Source organism: Fusarium solani, assembly GCF_023522795.1.
Source record: "Fusarium solani strain SB1 chromosome Unknown bctg00000003_1, whole genome shotgun sequence".
In the NCBI taxonomy this organism is placed as follows: domain Eukaryota; kingdom Fungi; phylum Ascomycota; class Sordariomycetes; order Hypocreales; family Nectriaceae; genus Fusarium; species Fusarium solani.
In genome coordinates, this window is record NW_027072154.1 from 329,657 (window position 1) to 355,338 (window position 25,682).

The window sequence follows — 25,682 nt, forward strand, 5'->3', positions numbered from 1 at the left end:
AGATGACTATAAAGACCTTCAGCCACTCCGTTGAGGAGTCTCTTGCTCTCCAGATCATCATCATCAACCATGGCCAAGACTCGTGGTCCTCACGACCTTTTGGTCGTCCTTGACGCTACAGCATCTATGAGCGAATTCATCGACGCCCTCAACAAGTCCCTTCCCGAGATCATCAGCTTATCCGCCCTCACCGGCTGCTTCGAGCGCATTGGTGTCGTTGCTTATCGTGACTACTGTGGCGGCGAACTCACCGAATGGTCTGGCTGGTGCTCTCCCTCCGGCGCCGTCTCCGGTCCCGACATCGTTTCCCAGGATGAGGTCCTTTCCATGGCTCGAGGCATCGTAGCTGACTCCGGTGGTGACTGGCCCGAAGCGACCAAGACTGGCCTTGCGCTGGCGTACCAGAAGATGCGAGAGGACGCCACGACCGTTATGCTCCTTTACACCGACGCCCCTCCTCATTTCGCGTCGACAAAGGGATCAAACTACAAGAAGGAGAAGACAGTGCTGCAGAAGATGGACAGCTATGGTGGAACGGGCTTCCTCTTTGCCGATTGGGTATCGGCTGCTTCGACGCTTAGAACTGGGCCCAAGAAGGCCGTCGTCTTCTCCATCCTGAACGAATGCAACCCCAGTTCCTGGAGCGCCTATCTGTATCTGTCTGCTGTCACCGGAGGTGCCTTCTTCTCGGCGACTATCACGGCTGAAAACATCTCGCGGTTGACCCTGGGATTTCTTCTGACGTGGATGGGTGCGGGCAAGGCAGTTGAGGGAGACACCAGTGTCGCCGGCAGCATCAAGCATTACCTGGCCGCTGATGACATTCACAAGGCCAAGTCCGAGACGAGCTCGTTGCTCGACAAGTATTACGTCACCGGATATACTCGAGACTGCTCCAAGAAGCCAGTCACCACCAACATCAAGGACACTACACTCGCCCTCAAGGATATGCCCACGCTCCTCAAGGCCCGAGGTCCCAGTGTACGCAACTTTGCTAAGCGCTACGTCGAGGACGAAGGTTACAAGAAGCTGGCTGTGGAGCAGCTCCGTCGCATCATCGCATCCAACGTGTCGGCTGTTTCGGTCAACCCCATCTTCGGCACCCTCTGGCGAACCGTCTGCAATGATCGCACCAGCGAACACCGTGATGAGCTAATCACCATGTTTGGGCTCGAGGTCAGTCGTATCGCGGATGCCAATGAAAAGGCGCGCATGAAGGCTTGGTTGGAGGAGTCTTACAACTATGCCGCCGAGATCCAGGAGCAGATTGCGGCTGTTTCTGAGGAGGATCGCTTCCCTCTGGTGTACCTGGACCCAACTGAGGATTTCACTTCAGCTCCTAGCGGTGAGGGCGAGGATAACCGTCCCCTGAACGAGTTCACCCGAGCGGAACTTCTCGAGATTGGACGGTCCTGCGACTACCGCATTCTCCGACGACTAGGCAAGGTCTTGACTCGTCTCAACTATGTCGACAAGAAGGAGAACTTCCCTGCTCATATCAAGGCCGCCGATCCCGCCGAAGTCCCTCGGATTCCTATGGCACTCGCGGATCCCAAGTATAACCGCAAGTTCTGGAAGATCTTGCTTCACGCAGTCCTTCCTGGTACCATGATCACCTCGCGTCCAGCCGCTGTGCTTGCAGCACTCGCTCTTCGGATGGGAATCGCTCCTCTACGCGAGGTGGCCGACCAGGAGCTCATGTCCTTCTCCGACAAGTGGAACACAATCGATATTCCTGAGACATGGAATACCGGATGCCTTGGTCTCTTGCTTGATGCAGACCGAGACTACGAGAAGCGAGTGTCTGAGGGAACTACGCAGCGCCCCAACGCAGAGGCGGTTATCCTGAAGGAGACGGACCGGAAGCTGTTCAAGACCTTGGTCGACTACAAGATGCTCGAGATGAACCTCAAGACGACCCTGCAGGCCAAGATTGGTTGGCGTCCCGAGATGACCAAGGTGGCTCTGGGCCCCGTCGTCATCTGTAAGACCTGCAAGTTCCCTCGCTCAGTCACCATGATGAGCAAGCGAGGCGTATGTGGATTCTGCTCTCTTAGGGCAACCAAGTGTCAGTGCCAGGCCTGCACCCGTAGCGAGGACTTTCAGGACCGGGTTAATGCGAACGTGTGCAAGGACCACGATGAAAAGTCTATGGGCACCTGGGTAGAGTGCTGTCGATCTGAGTGTCGAGCCCAGTACGTCGTCTACAACCCCAAGGCACTTCGCGTTCGTCCCAAGTGCTTCTACTGCCGACATAATGATGGAAAGGGGACGGCGGGTGCAGCTCCGCTGGTTGAGTGCCACAAGTGTCTCAACCGAGTGATTTGGCCTGAGGAATATCGTCCCAAGAACCTGGACCTGACCAAGTTTGAGTGCTCGGCCTGCGCTTCCAACGTTGTCACCATCATCAGCCAGGACACTACAGCTCAGGCCCTTGCTAAGGAGAACGGTACCAAGTGGATCTTGCGAAACGATGATAAGGCCATCGCTGAGACCTTCAACGGACGGTCTCTGTTCTACACTGCGTCGCACTGCGACCTCGCTCACCTCCCTGAGAAGGTCGAGGTCATTCCCGGGCAGGACACAAGCTCCCTTACCATCGCTGGCAAGCTTGTGCGGAACCAGGACGAGGTCAAGGCTTCATTGCAGCGCTGGGTCCTCTCACGCCGCACCGAAGCAGGTGTCTGCAGTCTTTGCTTCTCTGACTTCCGAAAGGACTTCCTCAAGCGCGCTTGTGGTCGAAGTGGCTGCGACCAGCTCATCTGCAACGGCTGTTCCAAGGATTGGTATGGCATCAACGCCCGAGGACGTACCATCAACGTCGCTGCTCTCTCTTGCCCCTTCTGTCGACGCCGCCCTGCTCCCAAGACAGTTGCAGCATTTGATCTCACGCACCTGGGCGACCTGCGCAAGGCAGTCGATGACGCCGGTTCTTGGGTCTACGCCTGGTGCGCCGGCTGTGGCTTCGCAAAGCAGTACGTCGAGAGAGCATGTGCCGCTGGTGCTCCCCCCGAACTGGTCGACTGGCGATGCGACGACTGTGCCAAGGGGGAGAAGAAGCTGGCCTCGAGAGAGTGTCCTGGCTGCGGAGTTGTGACGCAGAAGGTTGGAGGCTGCGACCACATCACCTGCCCTTGTGGTGCTCACTGGTGTTATGCTTGCGGAGCGCAGAAGGAGTATAACACGATTTATTCGCATATTGCAAAGGCGCATGGGGGGTTGTTTGTTGAGGGTGATGACGATGAGGAGGACTGGGTGAATGATGAGTATGCTTGAGCAGATACCAGTTATGATTGAGGTGAATGGCGTTTCTAGTTTTTAGCATTCATAGCAATGAATGTTGGGTTCCGTATCACGTCGCGGCCTCTATGGTATGGGTGACAGCCTAATCTTTCTTAAGATTCGCACTTAACAACTGTTCATGTTTCCTCCTCCAACTCCAAGAACGTCACTCCGTGATTCAACTTGAGAGTGATCTTATGTGATTAGGATGCATATGAAGGATCAGTATCTTAAGAAGTTTGACTGACTTTGGTCCTCGTTTGACATACCTACTTCCATTCAATCCGTTCAACTTGTCCGTGCGAATGCCCCGACGTTCAAATGCGCCGAGACCGAGCTGCGCCTATGATCACTTCTTCGACTAATCAGCTGAGGCAATGCTTCTTCAAATTGAGGCCCCGGAGAGAATACCTACCCTCAGTGGTTGCCATTGACAAACACACCCCTGCTGCCCAATTGCATGCTGCGTATCAAACCCGCAAGGCGTTCTGCCTGCCTGATGCCGCCAGCCCCATTGAGCGTTGCCACCATAATTTTCCCTCAATATCCCTCCACAGGTATTCTTTATCAACATTGTAACCATGGTTCCAAGATCGCCTTATATCTTCTGGGCCTTCATCTCCGGTGCTAGAGCCGACGATGATGATGGGCTCTCCGACTTCTCCAATGACCTGGCCACCGACCTGGCCCCCCTTCTCGTTTTGTTCGGCGATGCCATGACCAAGCAATACCTCAGCGAGAGTACCTATTTCCTCGACTATTTAATCTTTGCCATGGGCCCAATTGGTATCCTAACCGCAATGGTCTCTACGATCCGTGTCTGTGGCCACTCATCTCTTCGCGCTTTCATCGGCAAATCTCAAGAAAGCGAAGGTACGATAGAGGCTGAGCTGTGCTCCTCTACGAATCGAGATGTGTGCGAGCTCTTCAACCGAGGCGGTATCGCACGTGTTCTGGGCCGCCCCAATGTCCTCGAGCTCGTGTATACCCCCCAGGAAGGCACCGAAGGGCCCCGGTCTTTGATTGATCCAGATGATTTCACGTTGGATCTATCAAGAGATTATTTCGTGCGAGCTTCTGAATTTGGCTCCTCCACTGGCTGGAAGAGAATCAAAGGCACTGTTCTCGAGCGATCAACCAAAGAGCAGGTATTGGCAGAGGAACTTGCCCCAAGTCCTAACCTGTCCCTCAACGTGGGCATCTTCAAACGGGCGAAATGGGTCTCCATTGCAATATCCGTGGTAGGAATCTTCCTTCAAACTGGGGTGCTGGCTCTCGCTGGTGTAGGTGTCTGGTTTCTTGGATGGAACCTCAAAGGAGGCCGCACCCCGGCCTCGAAGAACTACGCGCCTGTTATGTTCATTTGCTGGAACAGTTCTCATGTGCCTCGGCATGTGGAGTTGCGCATACCTCATCGGCCAGACCCACGCAAGAGGTCCGCTTTCGACGGTGTGATCCTAACTCGACGGATACCACCTCAGAAGACTCGTCTTCCGTTGCTACTGGAGCCTGGTCTTCCTCCTCCCAAAGCTCGTCAACTGGTATCTCGTATGGACCAGTGCGCAGAAGAACAAGACCTCAAGAGGCTCTTACGCAAGATGCAAAGTCACGGCTGTTTTGGCTACAGCCTGGCCCACAAGTCATCGGGGACCAAAGTTTTGACCCGTTTGGCTACGTCGAGGATCCAGCAAACCCGGTGCAAGTTTGGACGTCTTCCCGAAAAGAGTTCAACGATGCCTTTGAGCTGCGGACCTACTTTGCTGTCTTGGCTGTGCTGATTGGGTACGTTGCTCAGTTCATCGGCCTCCGCGGTATGAAAGCTTGGGTGTCACTTGCGCAGCTTGGCGTCTGTGTCACAATGAGTATCCTTCGGGGATGCCTCAGGATGAATCGGCTTGGTAAGGGGTCAAATCAGTTGGCTGACCGGCTCGACATAGTTTCTGGATATGAGCTGGACTGGCTTTCGCGTCAGATGGTGCCGCAGGAGCTGGAATGGACCATGAACACACGCTGTGCCAAAAGATTTCGCAGTTCCCGAAGAACTCGCACTCACCGCACCCAGGGATCTGGAGACGACTCGAGTTCTTATGAATACAGACCACCGCAAGCTTCGATGAACTCTCGCCCAATGGAGGGGGATGAATTTTCCCTCCACAGGCTCGTCGCAATTCGAAAACGCCTTGCGCGGCTGACGGGCCAAGCCTCATCATATGAGGTCCTAGCCTCTGGGTGTCAAAGGTGGAAAGACGAATCCGTCAAAGTCCGCTCCAAGGCCCGGCAGGTCTCAGCAGCGATCTGCCAGGTAGCTGAGAAACACTTGCCCAAGTCCGCCAGATTACAAAGGTTGGAGAGAGGCCGTATATCGATTCCAATGGTAGCCTATAACAAGCATATGGATGAGCACCGTCGAACCGAGCTTGGTGTCAACCTGCATCTATCGCTTGAGGGAGGGCGGCCTGTGTGGAAGCTTGATCCGGTAGAGGTAGAGGCGCTCCTGGGCCTCTGGATGTGGGAATCAGTTGATGATTCCCTTCTCAATGACGATTGCCTTGCATCTAGGGAGAGGCTGGACCTCATTCCTGTGTCAAGGATAGTCTCACTCACCCCAAACCACGAAAACTCGGATGATGATGCCGCAAATATCCATACAGAAATGAGCTTCTGGTCCCTCTCATCACTCAATCTCAGCCAACAGCATCTCCGACTCGAAGGCCAGCCTTGGTACAGCGTGAAGTCGCTGTGGGCCGCAACTATTGAACGTCCGTCAATTGACATGCACTTCTACCGGGTGCAACCAGGGGTGACACCAGGGGCGACACCAGGCGTGCCTCTTGGTAGGTACTGTGGCTGGAATGCAGTCCAGGGAGATCTTCAGCCAGGGTATCGAGGCGTGTTCAGAGCAGTGATATCCCAGCTCGGTTCTAACGAGGGCTCACTGCTCAATGTAGTTTCCCAAGACTTTTTGACCACACTACTCGTGTCACTGTCTCGTTACATGACCATCGACCAGACGAAGGTTGTCGTGAAAGGTGGTAGAGCACATCTGGAAAATCCGACGGTCAATGACTTGGTGGATGCCTTCTCGGAGAATGGTCTCGGTTCTCGCGAAACTGCGCTCCTCTGCATCATCCCAGCCCTGCGAGAACGACTTCTGCTGTCGGCGCCCCAAGACCTTCTGGACGCGATCATCAACACGAGATGGGAGAGCCTTAGATCTCCCGATCCAATCCGATGCCTGAAGTGGAACTGCGCTCTATTCAGCCCCTTGGATGGGAAAGAACGCAGAGTGTTTGCGCAAGCCTTGCGAGCTGTGGGAGAATTCTATCGCACTTCGTTCAGAAATTCTCGGTTGGGCATCAAGAGCTATCCCTTTGTCAGTGATGGCTTGGTTGTGTGGATGCATCGCACTTACAGTGGCCGAGCCCAGGGGGACCCGGTTGTCAAGGAGATTTTGGAGTGCTACTGGGCAATTGCGCAAAAGCTTGCACACATCCCCAGAATGAAAGCATATACGATGCAGGGCGAGAATGAAAAGAAAGAGGCCCATTCTAAACTCTTGGAGGCCCTCAAGGATGGCGATCGAACAGAGACTCTGTACAGGCTCTGCTTGGTCGGCGCAGAGGCCTTTCGTTCCGATACCCTGCAGCCAGCCTTGCCGCTCGCTGTTCGCAATGACTGGACTGAAGTTGCCAAGGATATTCTGGATCTTCAGGCTGATCTCAGCAGTCGAGACGAGAATGGGAGATCTGCAGTCTCATACGCTGCCGAACTTGGGTTTCAGCACCATCTCAAGACCTTGAACGAGCGTGGAGCCAACCTGGACCAGCCGGACGACAAGCAACGAACTCCTCTATACTATGCTTCCGATAATGGGCACAAGGGAATTGTTAAGCTTCTGGTCAGTCATGGAACTGTCGATATTCACAGGACAGACAAAGAGGGTCACAATGCATTGTGGGCTGCCTCCAGGCGCGGACACAAGGCCATCATGGAAGACCTCTTGAAGCGAGGCGTCAGCCCCGACTGTCGAAAGGGAGAATATGAACAAGCTCCATTCTTCCTCGCGTCCAGTCACGGCTACACGGCTGTTGCTCTGGACATGGTTGACAGGATGTCGAAGTGGGAAGACGCCGAGACAGGACGCGAGTTGTTGGCGGTGGCAGAGACCAGGGGCTACACGGAACTGATCGACAAATTGCGTGGCAAAGTGACTAATTTCTCGTGAGTGAAGTAACAGAGCGATGTGACTTCTGCCCTGGTAGTTAGACTCTGGGGGTCTGAACATTGGGTATCATGTGCGGATAGTGAGGTTGAGCCGTGAAAGGAGGCACCTGGGAGAATCTGAGAGATTGTCTCCCACATGTTAGTATAATAATTGCGAAAGGGAGCAGGGGCTTGGGACACAGACTTGACTATTTGGGGTTCATTCGTAGTGTCTATATACCCTCCTGGTTTGATCGAAGGGCGCCGCAGAGAAACCATCAACTAAACTGGGTAGACCTCGTGCGAAACGCAATAGGGGTGGATTATGCAAGCCTTGAAGTCCCTGAGGAGCACCAGACCCTTCGACATGAACTCAATGCGCTGGTATTGAACCTAAGGGAGTGGATCTGCGTCTTTGGGACATGTGTCGGTCTCTATAGATGGTTTCGGGCACAATAACCCATTGCCTTTTCTCTGGGTTTGGCCACCTATGGATGATATCACTCGTGTATCACTCGTGAAGTTAGGAAAGAGAGATCGAAGGGCTATCAAAGACTGCACGTACTCTTTGACAAGGATGATTGATATGCTATTAAAATAATCATATGTCCTCATCATAAATGTTGAAGTACCGTATCTAAGGTTAGAGTTTTGTTGAAGAGCAACAAATATCATCAAGGTGGCTGTGACTCACTCAACAGCCTCAAGATGGCAGCTATTTATTGTCATTGGGATTCTTATGCTTCTTAAGACACTACATAGTCTTCCTTGACAACTCGCCAGTCATGGATCCAGGCGCTTCTTCATGGAACCGCAAGCCGATCCTGGTAGGCAGCTACCGCGTTGCCTCTCCGATCCTTCGTCCCGGTCCCCTTGTCACTCGTCCCGGCTTCTTTCCGAAGCTACAGAGCTACATCGCCCCTATTAGAGACAGAACCGAACAGATACTAGACCTTCACCAGCTCACAGACGAAGATACCGAAGTCGCCGTCCTCAATCGTCAGATGTATTGGGCTCACGACATTGGCATCGCAACCCTGCTCATCATCCATCGATGGAAGGAAGACTCCCACAAGACTTGGCCACCGGCTGTCAGAGAGATTGTCGACTTCGTCGACGAATACTTGGTTGAATGCGACGAGACTTTGCAAATCGACATGACTGCCCCTCAAAGGGTCATACAGAAGCACCTCACCCCAGCCCCAAGCCTGCCTGGTTTAGATTGGCCGGAACTCCGGTCAACGATTCACCAGAAGCTGGATACTTACGAGGCAACGCGCTCCCATGTCACGGCTATCGGGATATTTAGACTTGGGTTCTACCCTGACCCTCATCTAAACCCTACTACGGTCTATATCTCCCTCGAAGATGACTCGGATGAGACCCAGTGGATTGCCGTCAGCCGTAACCTCAAGTCATACATCCACAGTCAGGGCTGGGACTTTGTTGTGCATATGGAGCACAATGTGGTAAGCCGATGTGCTTTCCAGTTGAATCTACCCACGGGGGGTTCTCTAACGAACCTGGCAGAGGCGTTAAAGAGCAACCTCATCGGCCGCGGAGAATATGAGTACCAGGTCAACCTTGGGGCCAGCATCGGAGCTGCGCACTACCCGAGTGCTGATGGAGAATTAATCAGCCCTGATGCCGGGACTCTTGGGTGCTATATTGAAATCCGAATCAAGGGGAGTTCGGAGTGGAAAAAGTGTGGTTTGACGAATTACCACATCACACGCTCCTGGGAGACGGACTACACCATGTCCAGCAAGGTTAGGTGTTATCCTGTGACCCTTGAAAGCCCGGCAAGGATCAAGCACAACTACACGATCTGGGATTTGAACGATAGGATCAGAGCAAACAGGGAAGGGGAACTAGGCTGGAGAGAGGAAGAGTTCCGCCACGGGGCTATCAAGGCGGCGAAGTTGGAGCGAGACAGGGCCGCCAAACTCGCCTTCTTCGATCATAAAAAGAACGACTGTGGCTCGGTTCTCCTAGCTTCTGGCTTTGATCGGGCGACGCCAGAGGGCGGTCGGCTGGATTGGGCGGTTATTGAGGTTTACTCGCCTCGAATTGGGGAGAATCGCCTGCCCACAGAAGAGGCCTGGAAAGCAAAATACGGAGGCTGGGACACACCTGATGCGAGGACCTTCGGCGGTCTTTTACAGCAACCTTCGGGGTCCTTCAAGGACAAGACCACGGCTCCTGGAGCCAGCGTCTGGAAGGTTGGCGCAACGTCCGGGCCGACGACCGGGACTTTCAACGAGTACAAGGTGGAGTGCACAATTAAGGATGATGTTCACGCCGCCGGCATACCGAGATCCTACTTTGAAGAGTTTATCACTGTTGACAACGACAGATCTGGCCAGGGGCAGAGCGGCAGGTTCTGCGGACCCGGAGACCCGGGGTCTGTGGTCTTTGACGCTCGAGGTCAGGCAATCGGACTACTGTTCGGTGGGCAGGTGCCGAGCCAGACGGCCGGGTATGGGCTTGTCACGCCTATCGAGGATGTTTTTGAAGATATCAAGGCATCCTCAAAAGGGCGGGTTGAGGATATCCGCATTGCGAGCTCCTGACCCTTGAGCCCGTGGCCGCTTCGTCTCTTCGATGCTATCACTAGTACATCCTTAGGGGTATATCTTTGTAATTTTGTATAATAGTAATCTATAATTAATACAAAAAGATCTAAGTTCAATATGAAATCTTCAGAGTCTTTGCTAACTATTTGTCAAGGGATCTTAATCCTTTGTTCAGATCCTCTTCATAGCATGGGCAGTATCCGAGGTTAGATCTCACAATAGAGGGTCCCTGACTTACATGGGCTGGACCCATCAAGTGCAATGTTTGGCTTTGACGTCTCTGCATGCCCGAGTTACGATAAACCCTTGTTGAATAGCGTCTTCGCGTTTTAAACCCGAACCAAAATCGAAGGGTCACCCTTATTCAACACGACGCAACTCGAAAAACATGGCCGTTTCGGGTCGTCGGCAAAAGGTCTGGGCAAGCGAGGTCAAGAGCCTGTCAATGATTGGCAAAATAGGCACAGACACAAACGAAGTTGGCGAGAAATAACCAGGATACCCATCCTTCGATTGAGTTGGCGAGCTTACGCGGGTTCCATCGCGCCCCATTCTTGAGGCACAGGGCTGACTCTGGGCAAGGGTCTTGGGGATCGAGAATGGGGACTTGGCCAAGTATAAGATGGCTTCGGTTGCGACTACTTGGTTGCAATCTCAGTTCGAATCTCTGGATTGAGACCAGCTTTTCTTCTTGGCCATAGCCCTTCAACTCTACAAGATGCGTTTCCTCTCCGATGACCGAGAGGTCGACTCCAAGGCAGCCCATATGCAAGTCCTCTGCCTGGGCCTCTCACGCTGCGCAACATCATCACTCCAGGCAGCTCTCGAATCCGATGTCTTGAACGTGGGCCCTTGCATGCACATGGCGCACATTGCGCCCCATGCCGACCGCGAACAGATCGTCATCGACGCCATCAACGAAGAGGATGCGGAGAAGAGGCAGAAGCTGCTTCATAAGATCTACGACGGATACGCGTCGGCATGCGACTTTCCAGGGTGGTTGTTTGTGCCTGATCTCATGGACATGTACCCCGATGCAGCCGTGGTCTTGAACATGAGGAAATCATCGCGGGCGTGGGCGGAGAGCATCGGCGACAGCCACTCCTTCTTTGGCTCACGATGGTACTACTGGCCCACCTTTCTCTGGAAGACAGACAGACTTCACTATGCGATTCACCGAACCAGCTACGCTTGGATCCAGCGTCGCTTTGGCATCGCAGACATGTTCACGGCCGAGTTCTACGAGCGGTACAACGACTGGGTACGCGAGGAGGCCAAGAAGCGAGGAAAGCGGGTGCTGGAATGGCAGGCGACGGACGGTTGGGAGCCTCTGTGTGGATTTATGGGCAGGGAGCCGCCTAAGGACAAGAGGGCGTTTCCTCATCTGAACGATGCGAACCAGATGACGTTTGTGAAGCGGATACTGGTTGGGAGAGGGCTGCTTGCTTGGGCGGCTTTGTTTGGAGTCGCATGGGGTGGATGGAAGTCTTGGCCTTGGGTATTGGAGAAGTTGGCATCTTTCAGAGGATGAATGCGATTTTTGATGATATAGGATAGTAATGAACTTGGGTTATCGTGTGATGGTGTGAGTTCCGTTGCTTGCATGAAGTCAAGTTGTGATAGCATCCATGTAGTGGGAACGCCCCGGAGGTTCAACAAACCGATGCCAAGGGCAGTTGTGTAGATGCCGGTAACATGCCATTGGACAAGAAGATGTGGCTTGCAGTTGACGGTCGATGGCCTACCTTAGTCATCGAGTTTGGAATCAGCCTTGAAGGAGCTGAGCAGGATTCCTAGTGGTGTTGACAAGAGTGACATGGAGTAGCATCGAGTATTCCTTCGTAGTCAGAAGTCGCGTTGAGTCGTCTCTCCCGAACGGCCACGGCCAATAGTCTCCTTGTCGGTCCATTATCTGGGAAGTGTAGCCTCCGGTTCAATGCATAATGCCAGAATAATGCCATGCACAAGCATTCTAGGCATCCAGAATGTCCAGCTCGCATGAAGACGCCGTTTCAGGATGAGGTTCGTGGCGGAGGCGCAGACCAACGAAAACGGTGCTGACTAAGGCCATGACGCGGTCCCCTGGCAAGGGTGAGATCCTACAACTCGTAACGTGATGACGGCCCGTATGTCAGCGGAGAGGATTCATCTATCGTTCTTTCTCTCTTCCTCTTGAATCAAGTTCATCGACCTACGATATACCATCATCTCGAGCCAATACATCAAATCCCTCCCGAAACATCCGCAACCATGTCCCGGTTCTCCCGCTACGACACCGACGAGGAACGCCTCCCCGAAGGGATGGAGCGAGTCGGCTACGACGCTGATGAGCAAGTCTACACATTCCGTGACGCCGACGGCAGTTACTGGGAGAGCGCCCCAGGCAACCAGTACGGCCGCCTCACAAAGGTCGGAGAATCTCGCATCCCCGAGGACCACGAGCCCTTCATCGTCTCGGAGCAGAACAAGAAGCTGTCATGGCGGAACGAGATGCGGCCATTCCTCAACTTTATGATGCTGATCGGTTTGTGCCTGTTTGGCATGTTCTGGTTCTTCCACAGCGCTGGGGGAGGTACACCGGCCGAGGAGGGCATGCCTCTGCCAAACTGCCCGGATACCACGACGCCCTATTGGATCAAGAGCGGCGATACGTGCTGGGAGATTGCGAAATCGCACAGTATCAGCGTCGATGACCTGCTGAAGGAGAATGTTGAGATCTCCTGTGATGCCCTCAAGCCGAAGCATCGGATTTGCCTGCCCAACAAGGGCACCAAGGACATGGAGACCAGTGAGGAGCCCAAGGGCAAGGAAGAGAAGGAGACCTAAATAAGAAAGGCGGTGCGATAGAGTCCGGGGTGGCTCTCGGTACGAGCTGGAATGGGATCAGGACATGGCGCTGGGCCAGGAAGCCGTCGGGTATGATAACAAGTTATCGGCACTTTTTGTGTTCAGATAAGGGACCTGGAATAGGTAGGATCACGAAGGAAGGGGCAGATTGTTTACTACCGTGGGCCGTACACATCTAGACAGGCAGCTCTTTGATGGTGTAGGCTCTGTTTTGGCGTTGCAGTCATGGCGTTGATTGTTTGAGTAAATGCTTATCGATTCGTCTTTGGTGTGTTCCTTTCTGACTTACGTGAAGCAAGCATCCTTGTCGCCTGAGCAGATGACGCTCCAAATTGACTGAGCTAATGTAAAGAAAGCTAGCTGCAACCTTCGGCCCATGTGTGCAGCTTGGCTGGTTGCTAGGCAGAACTAAAAGCAAGGCAGCGCGGAGAGGGACATGACCGACGTGTACCAATAATTGTGCATGGGATAATTTATCTCAACAGGCAGCAGAGAGGACGGCAGTTGTGCCCAAGCTTGCCGAGACTTACATGGGTTTTGAACAGGGCGCGAAATGAGGGCAAGCAAGGTATGGATTGTTTGGGCCGCCATGGATGTTGACGACAAACGAGGACACCAAGTTGTTCGCGTCTTGTGTTGGTACAGATGCACCATGCAATATCTACACCACCACAACTTGTCTAGTAGGACTCTAGAATCATTCCATCTTCTTATCGACAGTTTATTCGCCCCCTCTCAAGCGGTGAAGCTTCCAAAAGCTCTTCAATCGGCACCGTATTAACCCGCAAAGGAAATCATCACCAGAAAAAAGGGCCCCGCGCCAAGTGGGAATAAACGAGGGGCAGCTCCAGCAGGGACCTTCCATTTTCTGTGCCACTCAGAGCGGGGCAATTTTTTTTTTTTCCTGTCTTTTTTTCTCAACCGTAATTTGAGATTCGGCCCAAATAAATTTTCCTGGACGCGGGTCCTTCCCCTCGCGTTTCTTTCTCCCTTCATCATCACCACACACCAAAAGCCTTCGGGTTATCTTCACTTCTCTGTCTTTTTCGTTGCAGAGAAAAAGAAGCCATGGACAAGGGGAAGCTTGCCCAGTTGCTCGAGGGGAGCCAAGTCCGTGAGTCTTTCTCGCGTCAGCTATCATCAGCTTCGTAGCTGTTGATGCGCTGTCCCCTCTTGTTTGCAAAAAAAAAAAAACTCGTCGCTGATTTGACCTCCCTCGCAGCCAACACGGAGCAGGTCAAGGCCGTCACTGCCGAGCTCCAGAAGAACTACTACTCCCAGCCCGAGTCGCTGCTCGCCCTCGTCGAAGTCTCCCTCACCCATGGCGACGCCGGCGTTCGACAGCTCGCCTCGGTCCAGGCCCTGCGTCTAGTCCCCAAGTACTGGGAGAAGACTGCTCAGGACCAGCGACAGCTTGCCCGCAACCACCTTCTCGAGGGCACCCTCAAGGAGCAGTCTGCTGGTGTCCGTCACTCGCTCGCCCGTCTCGTCGCCGGCATCGTCAGCGCCGACATGGAGAATGGCGAGGGTGAGGACTTCCTCCGACAGCTTCTCCCCTCAACAACAACGACAATGTCGTTGCTCGCGAGGTCGGTTCGTTCCTCCTCTACGCCATGCTCGAGGAGGACCCTACCCACTTCAGCGACCACACCCACCAGCTCCTTGAGCTCTTCCAGGCTCGCATTGAGGACCCTCAGAGCAAGGAGGTCCGCATCAACATCGTCCGCGCTATTGGTGCCATCCTCATGATCATCGAGCCTGAGGAGGACCAGGTGGCCCTCAAGGCCATGCAGGGCTTCGTTCCTAGCCTGGTTAACATCCTCAAGGCTACCGTCGAGGCCGAGGATGAGGAGAGCTACAAGATCGTCTTCGAGGTCTTCCACTCCTTCATCGCCTACGACTCCTCCCTCCTCGCCGTCCACCTCCGGGATCTGCTCCAGTTCATGATTGAGCTTGGTGCCAACTCCAACGCCGAGGACGACGCTCGATCCCAGGCCCTGGCCTTCCTCATCCAGTGCGTTCGCTACCGCCGCATGAAGATCCAGGCTATGAAGGACATGGGTGCTCAGCTCATGGTCAAGGCCATGCACATCATCACCGAGCTCGACTCTGACGATGAGGAGGAGGACATGTCCCCTGCCCGCACCGCCATTAGCCTCGTCGACACTCTGGCCAGCGAGCTTCCTCCTCGACAGGTCATTGTTCCCCTCCTCGAGCAGTTCCCCAGCTTCGCCACCAACCAGAACCCCAAGTTCCGCATGGCTGCCATGCTTGCTCTGGGTAACGCCGCCGAGGGTGCCCCTGACTTCATCTCTACTCAGCTTGAGCCTCTCCTCCCTGCAATCATCAACCTCCTCTGCGATACCGAGACCCAGGTCCGACATGCCTCTCTTGTCGGTCTGATCCACCTCGCTGAGGAGATGGCCGATGAGATGGCCTCTCACCACGACCAGATCATCAGCGCCATCCTCAAGAACCTTGAGGCCGCCTCCCAGGCTGGTTCCGACAAGAAGAATGTTAGCATCATTCGCTGCTCTTGTGGTGCCCTCGACACCTTCGGCGACGGTATCGACACCAAGATCATGGCTCAGTATGGTCCCAACCTGATCCAGCCCATGGTCCGTCTCCTTGACCACGAGGACTTTGGTGTCAAGGCTGCTGCCGCCTCCGCCATTGGTGCTATCGCTTCCTCCATGGAGTCTGGCTTCGAGCCCTACTTCAAGGATGTCATGACTGCCCTCGGCCGCTTCGTCGCCATCAAGGACGGCGAGGAGGCCCTCGACCTCCGAAGCTCTACCTGTGACAGCTTGGGACGTATCGCCATGGCCGTCGGCTCCGAGGCCTTCCAGCCTTACGTTATGGACTTGATGAAGGCCAGCGAGGAGGCTCTCAACCTCGACAACCCTCGTCTCAAGGAGACCAGCTTCATCCTCTGGTCCAACCTGTCCAAGGTTTACCACGAGCAGTTCGACCACTTCCTTGAGGGTGTCTTCAAGGGTCTCTTTGCCTCTCTCGAGCTCGAGGAGGAGGAGATTGAGCTCCCTGGCATCGACGCCAGCCAGCTCGGTGACGGTGCTATTGTCGTTGGTGGCAAGCGGGTCAAGGTCAAGGCTCCTGAGACCCAGGACGACGTCACCATTGCCACCGGTGGTGATGATGACTGGGACGATATCGAGGACCTCGAGGACTTTGATGCCGTTACTGCTGTCGCTCTTGAGCAGGAGATTGCTCTCGACGTTCTCGGTGATGTCATCTCCAACTCTTGCAACAGCTCCAACCTCGAGAAGTACGTCGAGCAGACCCTCGCCAAGGTCACTCCCTTCGCCGAGCACACATACCAGGGCTGCCGAAAGACTGCCATCTCCACCCTCTGGCGCACCTACGCCCGCGTCTTCCAGGTCTGGGAGGAGGGCACCGGTGTCAAGTGGGAGGCTGGTTTCCCCGCCAAGCAGGCTCCCCCTGCTTCTCTCGTTGCCATGAGCCAGGCTCTGCACAAGGCCACCGCCAGCATCTGGGTTGAGGATGCCGAACGGTTAGTTGATCCCCTTTCTTTTTCTGTTGTTTCTTGCCAAAAGGATGAATACCTTGCGTTATACCCAGCTCACTCAGAGCAAAATGCGTTGCTGAGAAAGCGTCTAATCTACTTCTGATTCATGGCACTGTTACACACTTATTGCAATCACACTGCTTGAGTCATCTGCTAACAGTTGAATAGTTCTGTTGTCACCGACATCAACCGCAACGTTGCTGCCACCCTCAAGGCCTGCGGTCCCGCCGTTCTCGGCAACGACAAGACCCTGCTCAACGAGATCATCACCATCACCAACCTCATCATCACTCGATCGCACCCCTGCCAGCAGGATCTCGGCGACGAGGAGGAGGAGCAGGACGTCGATGCTGGATCTTCCGAGTACGACTGGCTCGTCATTGACACCGCCCTCGATGTCGTTGTTGGCCTTGCCGCCGCCCTGGGCGCTGGCTTCGCTGAGCACTGGAAGATCTTTGAGAAGCCCGTTCTCAAGCTGGCCAGCTCTACTGAGGATCTGCACCGCTCAACCGCTGTCGGCACCATCGCCGAGATTACTAAGTATATCGGCGAGGGTGTGACTCCTTTCACAGAGTCTCTCGGTCAGGCTCTTGTCCGCCGTCTCTCCGACCCCGATGCTCTGGCCAAGTCCAACGCCGCCTACGCTATTGGCCTGGTTGTGTTGAACTCTGCCGACACTGGCAAGACCTTCCCTCTGTACCCCCTCCTCTGGGAGAAGCTTGAGCCTCTCCTGACCGTCAACGAGATGCGCATGACCGACAACGTCGCCGGTGCCGTCTCCCGCATGATCATCAAGAACCCCGACAACGGCTTCGTCGCCCAGGCTCTGCCCGCCATTGTCAACGTCCTTCCCCTCCAGGAGGACTACGAGGAGAACGCCCCCATCTACCAGTGCATCTACAACCTCTACCAGCAGTCCAACTCGACCGTTGAGCAGCTCACTCCTCAGCTGATCGGCATCTTCGAGAAGGTTCTCAGCCCTCCCGAGGACCAGCTGGAGCCCGAGACCCGACAGATTCTGCAGCAAATCGTTCAGATTCTGTACAAGGCCAAGGCCGACCTGTTGGCCAACAACCCCGGCCTTCTCAAGCTGGCTGGCATCCAGTAAACAAACAAAAAAGTAAAATCACAAAAGCAGCATCACGACTTGAATGAATCAAGATGGGGATGAAACACAAACGAGCCTACCATTGACGTAGGAACGAGGACATGACATGATTTTGATGAAAGACGTACATATCTGAGCACTGGGTTTGCTGGATAGAGTATATATGAGGGAGGTTGGGCTTCATGCTGCAAGCATTGTTGAGGTGTTGGGCTGGAAAAGGAAAAAGGGATAAAAAGGGCAATTGGGAATGCAAGCGATGTGGAATTATCAAGGATGGAAGGATAAAGAAAAAGGGGGCTTTGGGCATAGAGATGGGGTTTGATACCTACCGATCGTTTAGAGAATGATACCTCTCCGTATGGAACAAGATGTTCATATGTGCACACACTTGTCACACCTAAACCAAGATCATGACTGTGATTGCTTTGTGTGATGGTAGTATGTGTCAGACTTGATATTATCATTATCGAGCCTTTCCTGAAGACTCTGCCAATCTCAAGTTGTCGTCCGCATCAAGCAGACGTCCAAAACGCCATCCCATGAAAACCGTACCAGTAAGAAAACTCCAGTATATACACACATCACCATATCCTCTTTGCAACCATCTCATACCGCATAACCCCCTCAAAATCATCCCTCTTCTTCTCCGCCTTTTCGACTCTCTTCCCCGGTCCTTTACCACCCTTCAGCCCTTCATTCTTGTCAGCGTGTATCCACCGTTGTCTCTCCTCCCCAACTTCAACGTGTCCGAAGCCACCGATCCTTCTTCCGCCGGGTGTGTCGTATGTTTCGGTGCGGCCTTGGTGTTCGGCTTGCTTCATCTTTGCGTAGCGGTTGCGAGAGTACTTGAGGAGGACCATGCCGAGGAGGAGTTTGAGGATTAGGAGGACTAGGAAGGCGATGAAGAAGACGACGATCATGGTCACGGCGGCGATGAAGTCATCAGAAGTCCAGGAGTACCAGGGTCGCGAGTTGAGGGGTGAACCGTAGGGATAGCCGTAAGTGGCACGACCGAGGGAGTCGCGGATGAGGGTGTCGAATCTGTTCAGGGCGGCAATCATGGCGGGTGATGATGGAGCTGCAGACTCCTCGGTCAAAGAAGTTTGCGTTGACTCGGGTATGGGCATAGGGAGGTGTGTGGATAGGAGCATGTGGTAGGTCTGGATAGAGGCGCGGATAAAAAGACACGACAGCGGGATGACGGCGAGACCAAGACGACGAGTCAATGAAGGTGTCATGAAAGCCTAGAAGAGTCAGTACAGACACATGAGACAGAGGAGAGAGACAAACGTTGGTGTAGTAGTCCTTGCACAGAATGTCGAGAATACGACTATAAAAGCCCGGCTTAATGTTGTTAAACTTGGTCACGTATGCATGCTTGACAGTATCAACAAGCATCTCACTCCCAATAACAATGAGAAAAGGCGAGAGAACTTCGCCAGATATGAGCCAAGACGGCAACACGGTGAAGCTATGAGGAAGGATAGACGGGTTATGCAGCGGCACAGTCCTCGACTCGTCAAAGCTCAGCTCAGAGCCAGCACCTGGAACACTCAAACCGCCGACTTCGACGACGTTGCGCATTCCAATGATAAGTAGCATGATCCAGAGTTGGAAGCGTTCGACAATGTCTGCGCAGGTGAGCTGGAACAGGTTATCCTTCTCGAAGCGTTTGAAGACTGTACTCTTGATCTCGACAAATTGGTTCGACAAGAGTAGTGTCAGGAGAGCGTTGGAATACGAGTTGACAGCCACGTTGAGAGTAATGACCTGATAGTACAACGCAACAGAATGCAGACAACAGTACGCAAGAGCAAGCAAAAACATGCCGCCTGGGAGAAGCACCTTGGATCTCCCAGACGCGTTACGTGAGAGGGTCTCGCTGCTGAACAGGCACTCGAGGATATCCTGGCCGAGCGCAGAGAGCAGACGATCGCTGACCTCGAGAATGTTGTAAATGACATAGAGCTTGATGGCCGACTGGGCGCGGATAAAGTGGTACATGCGGCTGGCATCGAGTGTCATGAGCGCCATGGAGCTGCACACAATGACGGCGCCCTGGAGGAGGTCCGCCTTGTGAAAGGCCGAGAGGTTTGAGGGCATCGACTTTGTCCTCCTATGACGAAAGGGGCCCTTTCGGTGCTTGTTTCTCTGTATAGGTTTGAAGTGCCCGTTGCCATTGGCAGAGTGATCCCCTGAAAGACCGCGAGGACGACTTTCACTCCGCGATCTGTCGTCGTCAGAAACATCGCCGGCTCGGGTCCTTGAACGTCCACGTTCCCAGAGTCTACCCAGTCCAGACCATACAAAGTCGACAAGCCAGCGGACTTCTTTGAGGACAACATATCCCCACCAACGGACCAGCACGCCAAAGGCCAGCATGAACCGCATGGGGAGGATGGTAAAGTTGTAGAGCCAAGCGTCGAGACACGCGAGGGCTCCAAAGTTAAGAGTGCGCTCAAGGAACGGCGGGAGGAGCAGCACGTTCTTGAGACGCTCGAATTTGACGGCGCTGGACTCGTAAGGGACGTCGTAGGCGTGTGACTGATGGATGTACAGTGGACTTGGGCGCTGAGCTGCCAGTTCGAGCTGGAGATGTGTGGGTAGTGACATGGGAGGGAGGGGGATCATGGGCGGAATTGGTGATGGTGGTCGAAGGCCAGATGAATCTGTCTGCTGAACTGGAATAGCCGTCGCTGGAGTTGATCGTGGGCCAAGAGTAGGAGATGTTCCACCAACACCATCAAGATTCAAGTGAAGAGTCGAAGGGCGAGCAGCAGGATGGAAAGACGAGTATCTCCTTGGAGACGCTGTCCGGCTTGAAGCCCCATCACCAACAAGCACGCGACTCGTCGGAGGAGTCGACAAGGTCCTCGCCCCAGGCGAAGGTCTCCTCTGAATATCCCGATGCGCATCCCTCGGCGTCCACAATCCCGCAGAACGAGCCTCCACAGCGACACCGTTCGGCTGCAGCGCTGGAAACGTCTCGAGATCCCGCATCATCGACTGTCGCACCGACTGACGGATGGCCTCGCGCTGGTCAGCAAACCGAGAGACGGATTCCTGGTCGATTGACCTCCGCTGAGGGGGTGCAGGTGCTACGGGCAGAGAGTCGGGAGAGTTTGTGAGGCGCTGCATCTCACTCGCCGATAGACGACGGACGTTGGGGTTGGTGGTGTTGCTTATGGTACTGCTGCGGCTGGCTCGTCCAGAATGCACCGCCGTGTCCTGTTCCTTGTCCGAGACGTATTTTTGAGCGTTGTCTGTTTGCTCGGTTTGTTTCCCGTCCTGCTCCTTCACTCTCCGCTGCCGTCGCTCCTCCTCCTCGCGATCCTCGTGCTCGTCATCTTCGATCGCCGGGTCCGAGATGGAGGAAGAGTTGGAGTCTGCGCGCCGGGGGCTCACGCTCCGGTGCGAGCCCTCCTCAGAAGAGCGATCCTCGTCGGAAGGGATCGTGGGCAGGTTCTCACCAGTCGACGCCTGGGGAGAGGTCGCCGTGGTCGCTTCGTTCGCGCAGGTGGTGGACGTCGGAGAGGGAGTCGGAGAGGGAGTCAGAAGCGGTGGGAAATGATGGGACTTTGTCGAGTCGACGGAGGCGGCCATCACCAAGGCTTTTGGTCGTCAAGCATGGCTGCCTGTCGCGCGTCGAGTCTATGCACGTGTATCGCCAGCTGGTGTCGCAAGCGGCCAATCGTTGATGCAGTCGAGGAAAGTGAATATTTGTCTCGGAGTCGGAATGGATTGGATCACGAATATTCAGCGAGGGGTGGTTGGTTGGGCGGTGTCAGAATGGATGATCCCCTGAAGCAGATGGGAAAAAGCCACTGAAACCTTGGGGGAGTGGGGTCCGTGGGAACGGGTGGAGATGGTTGCCGTCGCGGCTTGTGTCAGTGGCTAGAGCCCCTGGGGGATGCCCTGAGCTTCAGGGCTTTTGTTTCGGGGTGAGACAGGGTTGAACCTTGAAGTGCCGGCTTGGAATGCCAAGACGTCATGATGAGCCGGGAATGAGTCTCGATCCATTGTCTTTGAACTTTCTATCGACTTCTTTATGCTATATACGCGGGTCTTTCTCTCATTCAACTGCTCTCACAGAAGATGCTCGTCAAACCACGCCACAGCCTGGTAAAAGGCCTGCTCCTTGGCAAACTTCTCAACCTTGACATTAGGATCTCCACGAACCGCAAATCCATGCACGACGCCCGAAAATAGGTTGATTTGGAAAGGAAGACCGGTCTTGATGAGAATCTCCTCCGACTTGTATCGCAGCTCGGTGGGGAAGATGGTGTCAGTCTGGGCGGCGGCGATGGAGAGGGGCCCGGTGATGGCAGCAAGCTCTTCCTCCTCGACGAAAGAAGGGTGAGCGAGGTAACCGGCCTGGATACCGTCCTTGTAGTGTCTCACGACATACTTCACGGTGTTAGCATTGAATACAATATTTGGGGAGAGAAATGCTCACCTTGGCGCCGAAGCAGTATCCAACGGCTCCAATCTTGGTGATTCCCCGCTCCTTGAGCGCATTGATAGCATCCACGATAACAGGGTCGATAGTCGCCGGCGTGTGAGGGCTCTTGCCATCGGTGCCGTTCTTGATCCACCCAATGATGTCGAAATCATCGGGCTTGGGCTCGGGCATCTTGTCACCGAGGAACAGGTCCGGGATCAAGGTTGTGTAGCCGTTGGCCGCGTACTGGTCCGCCAGGAGCTTGCTGTTTGTGCAGATGCCCCAGATGTCGGGGATGTAGACGATGCCGACACCCTCATGATTCTTGTCGGCTGGAGGCGTGGCGAGGTAGGCCTGGGTGTTGTTGGCGATGGTGATGAGCTCGCCGGTGGTTTCACCTCTTTGAGGTGTTAGGGAGATCTATATGAGGGGATTGGAGTCTTACTGATGGCGCACGCCGACGGTGCAGCACTTGGCAGGTTGGTTCGAAGCCATTGTCTTCTATGATGCTGTGGTTTGTGTTGTTAAAGACAGAAATCTCTTGCCTGCTCCGGGGTTCTTTGCCCGACTTATATCCTTCCCCCATCCTGGACCCTCAGTGACGCAACCGAAACCCGAAATCTCGAGTTTCACCGCACAGAATAGGTATCCCACTCGCCGGGCCAAACTGCCGTCTTTGCCCCGCCCACAGAAGAGCTTTCAATGCGTCCACGGGTCCCGCGGTGCCAGTGCTTATCAATCCCTGACTATTACGACCCATGTGTGCTAATTGGTGCAATTTTCAGTTGTCGCGAACTGACCTAAAGCAGAAACCTCTGGTCATAGCAGTTCCGGATGTCGGAATTGTAAATGCGGAACGCCACGGAACCCCGGATGATTAATGGCGATACCAAAGAGTGGAACAGTAACAAGGATACGAATCCTGGAAAGACTTGAGCCTCATATCTTTCGTGGTATCATTGAATGCTCCAATTACAAAGTATAATACAACCGGGTCTGTCGCTACTTTTGTCGAATGCCCTTGGGTTTCCGCTTCTTGAACACCACCGTCTGAACCCCCGATGTCACTTCTTCTGGCTCGGGCTTGACTGACGGATCAACATCTGGCGCTTCTGCCTTGACGGCAGTTGTGTCTGGTGCCGTATCCCCTGACTTGTCTTCCTCAGTCTTGACGTCCTTGTTATCCTCTTCTTCCTCCTTCTTGACCTCCTCTTCAGTCGTCCTAGGTGTGAATGTCGATCCGCTCAGCAGCGCATCCAGTTCCTTGTCCTCTTCTTGTGGCATCGCTTTCGAGTCTCTTCCCCATCGTCGAGGTTTCTTGAAGAGCCCGCGCACAGCTTCCTCTTCCTCCTTTTCGTCTTCTGTCGCTTCGCGTTTCCTCACGCCGATCGCGATCGATTCCACCTTTGCCTCGTCCTCTTCCGTTTTCTTCTCGATAACTCGTGTATTCGTAACCGTCCATTGCCCAGGCATCGCCATCTCCGGTCGAAAGTCGCTCGGTACCTCCACGCCTAGCTCAGCGAGCTGTTCCCTCTGCTTCTTCAGCGACGCCTCAGACGGTGCGCTCGGGGGTGCGCGTGGCGCAGGCCTCGACGAACTGGCGGCCGATGATGAAGAAGATCCCGCAACAACGCCGTTCAGTCGCGCAACCTCCTGCCGGGCGCGTTCCTTCTCGCGCTCCTCTCGCTCGTGGCCGCGGTGCAGGTCGCGCAGGAAGCGCTTGAGGGCGCCTTGATGTTTTGCTGTCGACTCATGGTTCTGGCGCTCGAGTTTCGTATCGCGCACGTAGCAGGCGCAGTGCTTGCACCAGTATTTTGGCGTGGATTTCCAGTATTCGGACATTTTGGTTGTGATGTTGTTGATTGTCTGCCTGGAGATGTGTTTGTCGAGAAGTTGATGCTTGAGCTCAAATGATTATGTCATCCAAAACAGCAATCCATGGACCCACAGTAAAGCTGTAGGGTAAGCGGAAGGTTGACAGGTCGCCGAACAAGAATGATGAGAAGTAAATCTAAAGCCAAAACAAAAAGGGAGGTGTTGTCTTGACTATGGATGTATTTCTCTTGTGACATTCGAAATTGCTTCCGGTAAGCTTGTGGCACCATCTTTGTAAAAAAAAACAGCTTAAGTCAGCCTTCTTGATGCTTCGGGGACGGGTGTTACCGCCGTCACCAAGTCGACACCACTGGCATCATTCAAAATACGGAAGATATCCAAGAGTCTAGTATGACCACCAGTGTAGAATTCGAAACCGCCTGAGAGTGTAATTCCAGTAAGAGCAGACAATTCCATTTTTGCTAGCCCGTATTGTAGTCCCATTTGACTTTCCATCTCAGGACCCGGCCAGGTTTCGTTCAGTAACTCCGGAACTGTCAGCAAAGAAGCCAATCTCGCTTTCAACAAAGCGAATCTCGTGGGTAAGGTAAGCCTAGGAGATGATATGTTAAAGATTCGCATATGTTAGTATCTTTCGCTCCATCATGTAGATGCCAAGCAACATTCTCAGTCATTAAGTTTTAGAGCATGCATCAATTATCACTCCCATCCCGACTAGTCTCATTACGAAGCTTGTTACATTGCTCCCAAGGCTCAACCCTGCATAGTATATGCCTTGGCGCCTGGTAATCGGACCAAGCGTCTGGATGATCGCCTGGCAGACCAGCATTAGGACGACACAAACCCTGCCCATCACCCAATTGACGGACGGCAATAGAGGCAATAGGACTCTTTACTACGCCGCAAGTTACCGCTCCCAGACATTGCCTAAATGGGGTCTTGGGCAGTCGGTGATTCGATGGCCCAGCTAATGTCGCAGCGCGAGACAAATCTTGTCATCGAGAGCCTGGGCTTTCCCAACGTGGAAAAAGCGATGAGCACTTGTCGTTAGCTTTGCCGCTGAGCCTCATCCAGCCGATGCCACACGACGCTAAGTGCCAAGTGACGGACGCCAAGGGGTTGGACTGCAAGTCAGGGACAGGCACGGAAAGTTATCTCGAGCTTTTTGCTAATCTCAACATCGATTCGAGAATCTCTATAGTTTCGTAGTCTAATGTGAAGGTAAGAATGCAATGATATCGGGAAGACTTGCTTGTTGGAGAGTGTAGAAGCACTCCTCGTGTCAGCACAGCGTACGCCTTGGCTGCCTCTCTAAGAGATGCCCGTCCTGTCAAATCCTTCACAGTCTCCAAGGTTACAATCATTTCATGCCAAGAGAAAAAGAGACAACCACATGGTACGATCCAATCTCTTGGACTCGGGTCAATTGGGAATATGTAACCTCTCCCGTGGGTCGGGAATGCAACCGAAGTCCTCGGCTTTGGAAGCCGACCACTGGACTCGTCAAACTCGGGATGACAAAGGCAAGGTTCGAAACGCACCATCTTTTTCTCCGTACCCACAGAGGAAGATTTCCGGGTGTTTTCTTGACACATCTTGCATGAACTACCTTGCTCAAAAGAAAACTCTTCGAGAGAATGGATCCGCTTTGCGCGCCTTTGCCGCACTCGAATCATGCTAGATGTCACGTGAGTGGCCAGGCATCGGTTTTCGACGCGACACGTGATTGGGCGGAGGAGAATGACTCGGCCGAACGACGTCATGGTGCTTCTTGTTTATTGCCGATGGTGGCTTGGCGACAACCTCAGGAACAAGGATCACGATGTCAGCCATTGACATCAA

At 53.9% G+C, this 25,682-nt stretch overlaps 9 protein-coding genes across 9 annotated transcripts; 6 read left to right on the plus strand and 3 right to left on the minus strand.

The window, feature by feature from the left end:
* Positions 1-69: 69 nt before the first annotated feature.
* MRS44_005655 (uncharacterized protein) lies at positions 70-3,276 on the plus strand (the record flags this gene model as incomplete). Its single annotated transcript, XM_046274774.2, has 1 exon — positions 70-3,276. The coding sequence occupies one exon, from the start codon at positions 70-72 to the stop codon at positions 3,274-3,276; it is 3,207 nt and encodes a 1,068-aa protein (XP_046140792.2).
* Positions 3,277-3,863: 587 nt separating this feature from the next.
* Positions 3,864-7,507, plus strand: MRS44_005656 (uncharacterized protein; the record flags this gene model as incomplete). The annotated part of the gene is made up of 2 exons (XM_065621480.1): positions 3,864-4,823; positions 4,910-7,507. 2 exons carry the CDS (start codon positions 3,864-3,866, stop codon positions 7,505-7,507), a joined length of 3,558 nt encoding a protein of 1,185 aa, XP_065477552.1.
* A 763-nt stretch (positions 7,508-8,270) lies between these two features.
* MRS44_005657 (uncharacterized protein) lies at positions 8,271-10,058 on the plus strand (the record flags this gene model as incomplete). Its single annotated transcript, XM_046281938.2, has 1 exon — positions 8,271-10,058. The coding sequence occupies one exon, from the start codon at positions 8,271-8,273 to the stop codon at positions 10,056-10,058; it is 1,788 nt and encodes a 595-aa protein (XP_046140790.2).
* A 721-nt stretch (positions 10,059-10,779) lies between these two features.
* On the plus strand, positions 10,780-11,592 carry MRS44_005658 (uncharacterized protein; the record flags this gene model as incomplete). Its single annotated transcript, XM_046270359.2, has 1 exon — positions 10,780-11,592. The coding sequence occupies one exon, from the start codon at positions 10,780-10,782 to the stop codon at positions 11,590-11,592; it is 813 nt and encodes a 270-aa protein (XP_046140789.2).
* Positions 11,593-12,311: 719 nt separating this feature from the next.
* MRS44_005659 (uncharacterized protein) lies at positions 12,312-12,887 on the plus strand (the record flags this gene model as incomplete). Its single annotated transcript, XM_046270098.2, has 1 exon — positions 12,312-12,887. One exon carries the CDS (start codon positions 12,312-12,314, stop codon positions 12,885-12,887), a length of 576 nt encoding a protein of 191 aa, XP_046140788.1.
* A 1,089-nt stretch (positions 12,888-13,976) lies between these two features.
* MRS44_005660 (uncharacterized protein) lies at positions 13,977-17,563 on the plus strand (the record flags this gene model as incomplete). Its single annotated transcript, XM_065621481.1, has 4 exons — positions 13,977-14,022; positions 14,131-14,501; positions 14,567-16,440; positions 16,624-17,563. The coding sequence occupies 4 exons, from the start codon at positions 13,977-13,979 to the stop codon at positions 17,561-17,563; spliced, it is 3,231 nt and encodes a 1,076-aa protein (XP_065477553.1).
* A 463-nt stretch (positions 17,564-18,026) lies between these two features.
* Positions 18,027-21,166, minus strand: MRS44_005661 (uncharacterized protein; the record flags this gene model as incomplete). Its single annotated transcript, XM_065621482.1, has 3 exons — positions 18,027-18,126; positions 18,176-18,807; positions 18,854-21,166. 3 exons carry the CDS (start codon positions 21,164-21,166, stop codon positions 18,027-18,029), a joined length of 3,045 nt encoding a protein of 1,014 aa, XP_065477554.1.
* Positions 21,167-21,649: 483 nt separating this feature from the next.
* On the minus strand, positions 21,650-22,499 carry MRS44_005662 (uncharacterized protein; the record flags this gene model as incomplete). Its single annotated transcript, XM_046270097.2, has 3 exons — positions 21,650-21,970; positions 22,020-22,404; positions 22,450-22,499. The coding sequence occupies 3 exons, from the start codon at positions 22,497-22,499 to the stop codon at positions 21,650-21,652; spliced, it is 756 nt and encodes a 251-aa protein (XP_046140784.2).
* Positions 22,500-23,006: 507 nt separating this feature from the next.
* Positions 23,007-23,846, minus strand: MRS44_005663 (uncharacterized protein; the record flags this gene model as incomplete). The annotated part of the gene is made up of 1 exon (XM_046270096.2): positions 23,007-23,846. The coding sequence occupies one exon, from the start codon at positions 23,844-23,846 to the stop codon at positions 23,007-23,009; it is 840 nt and encodes a 279-aa protein (XP_046140783.2).
* Positions 23,847-25,682: the final 1,836 nt, after the last annotated feature.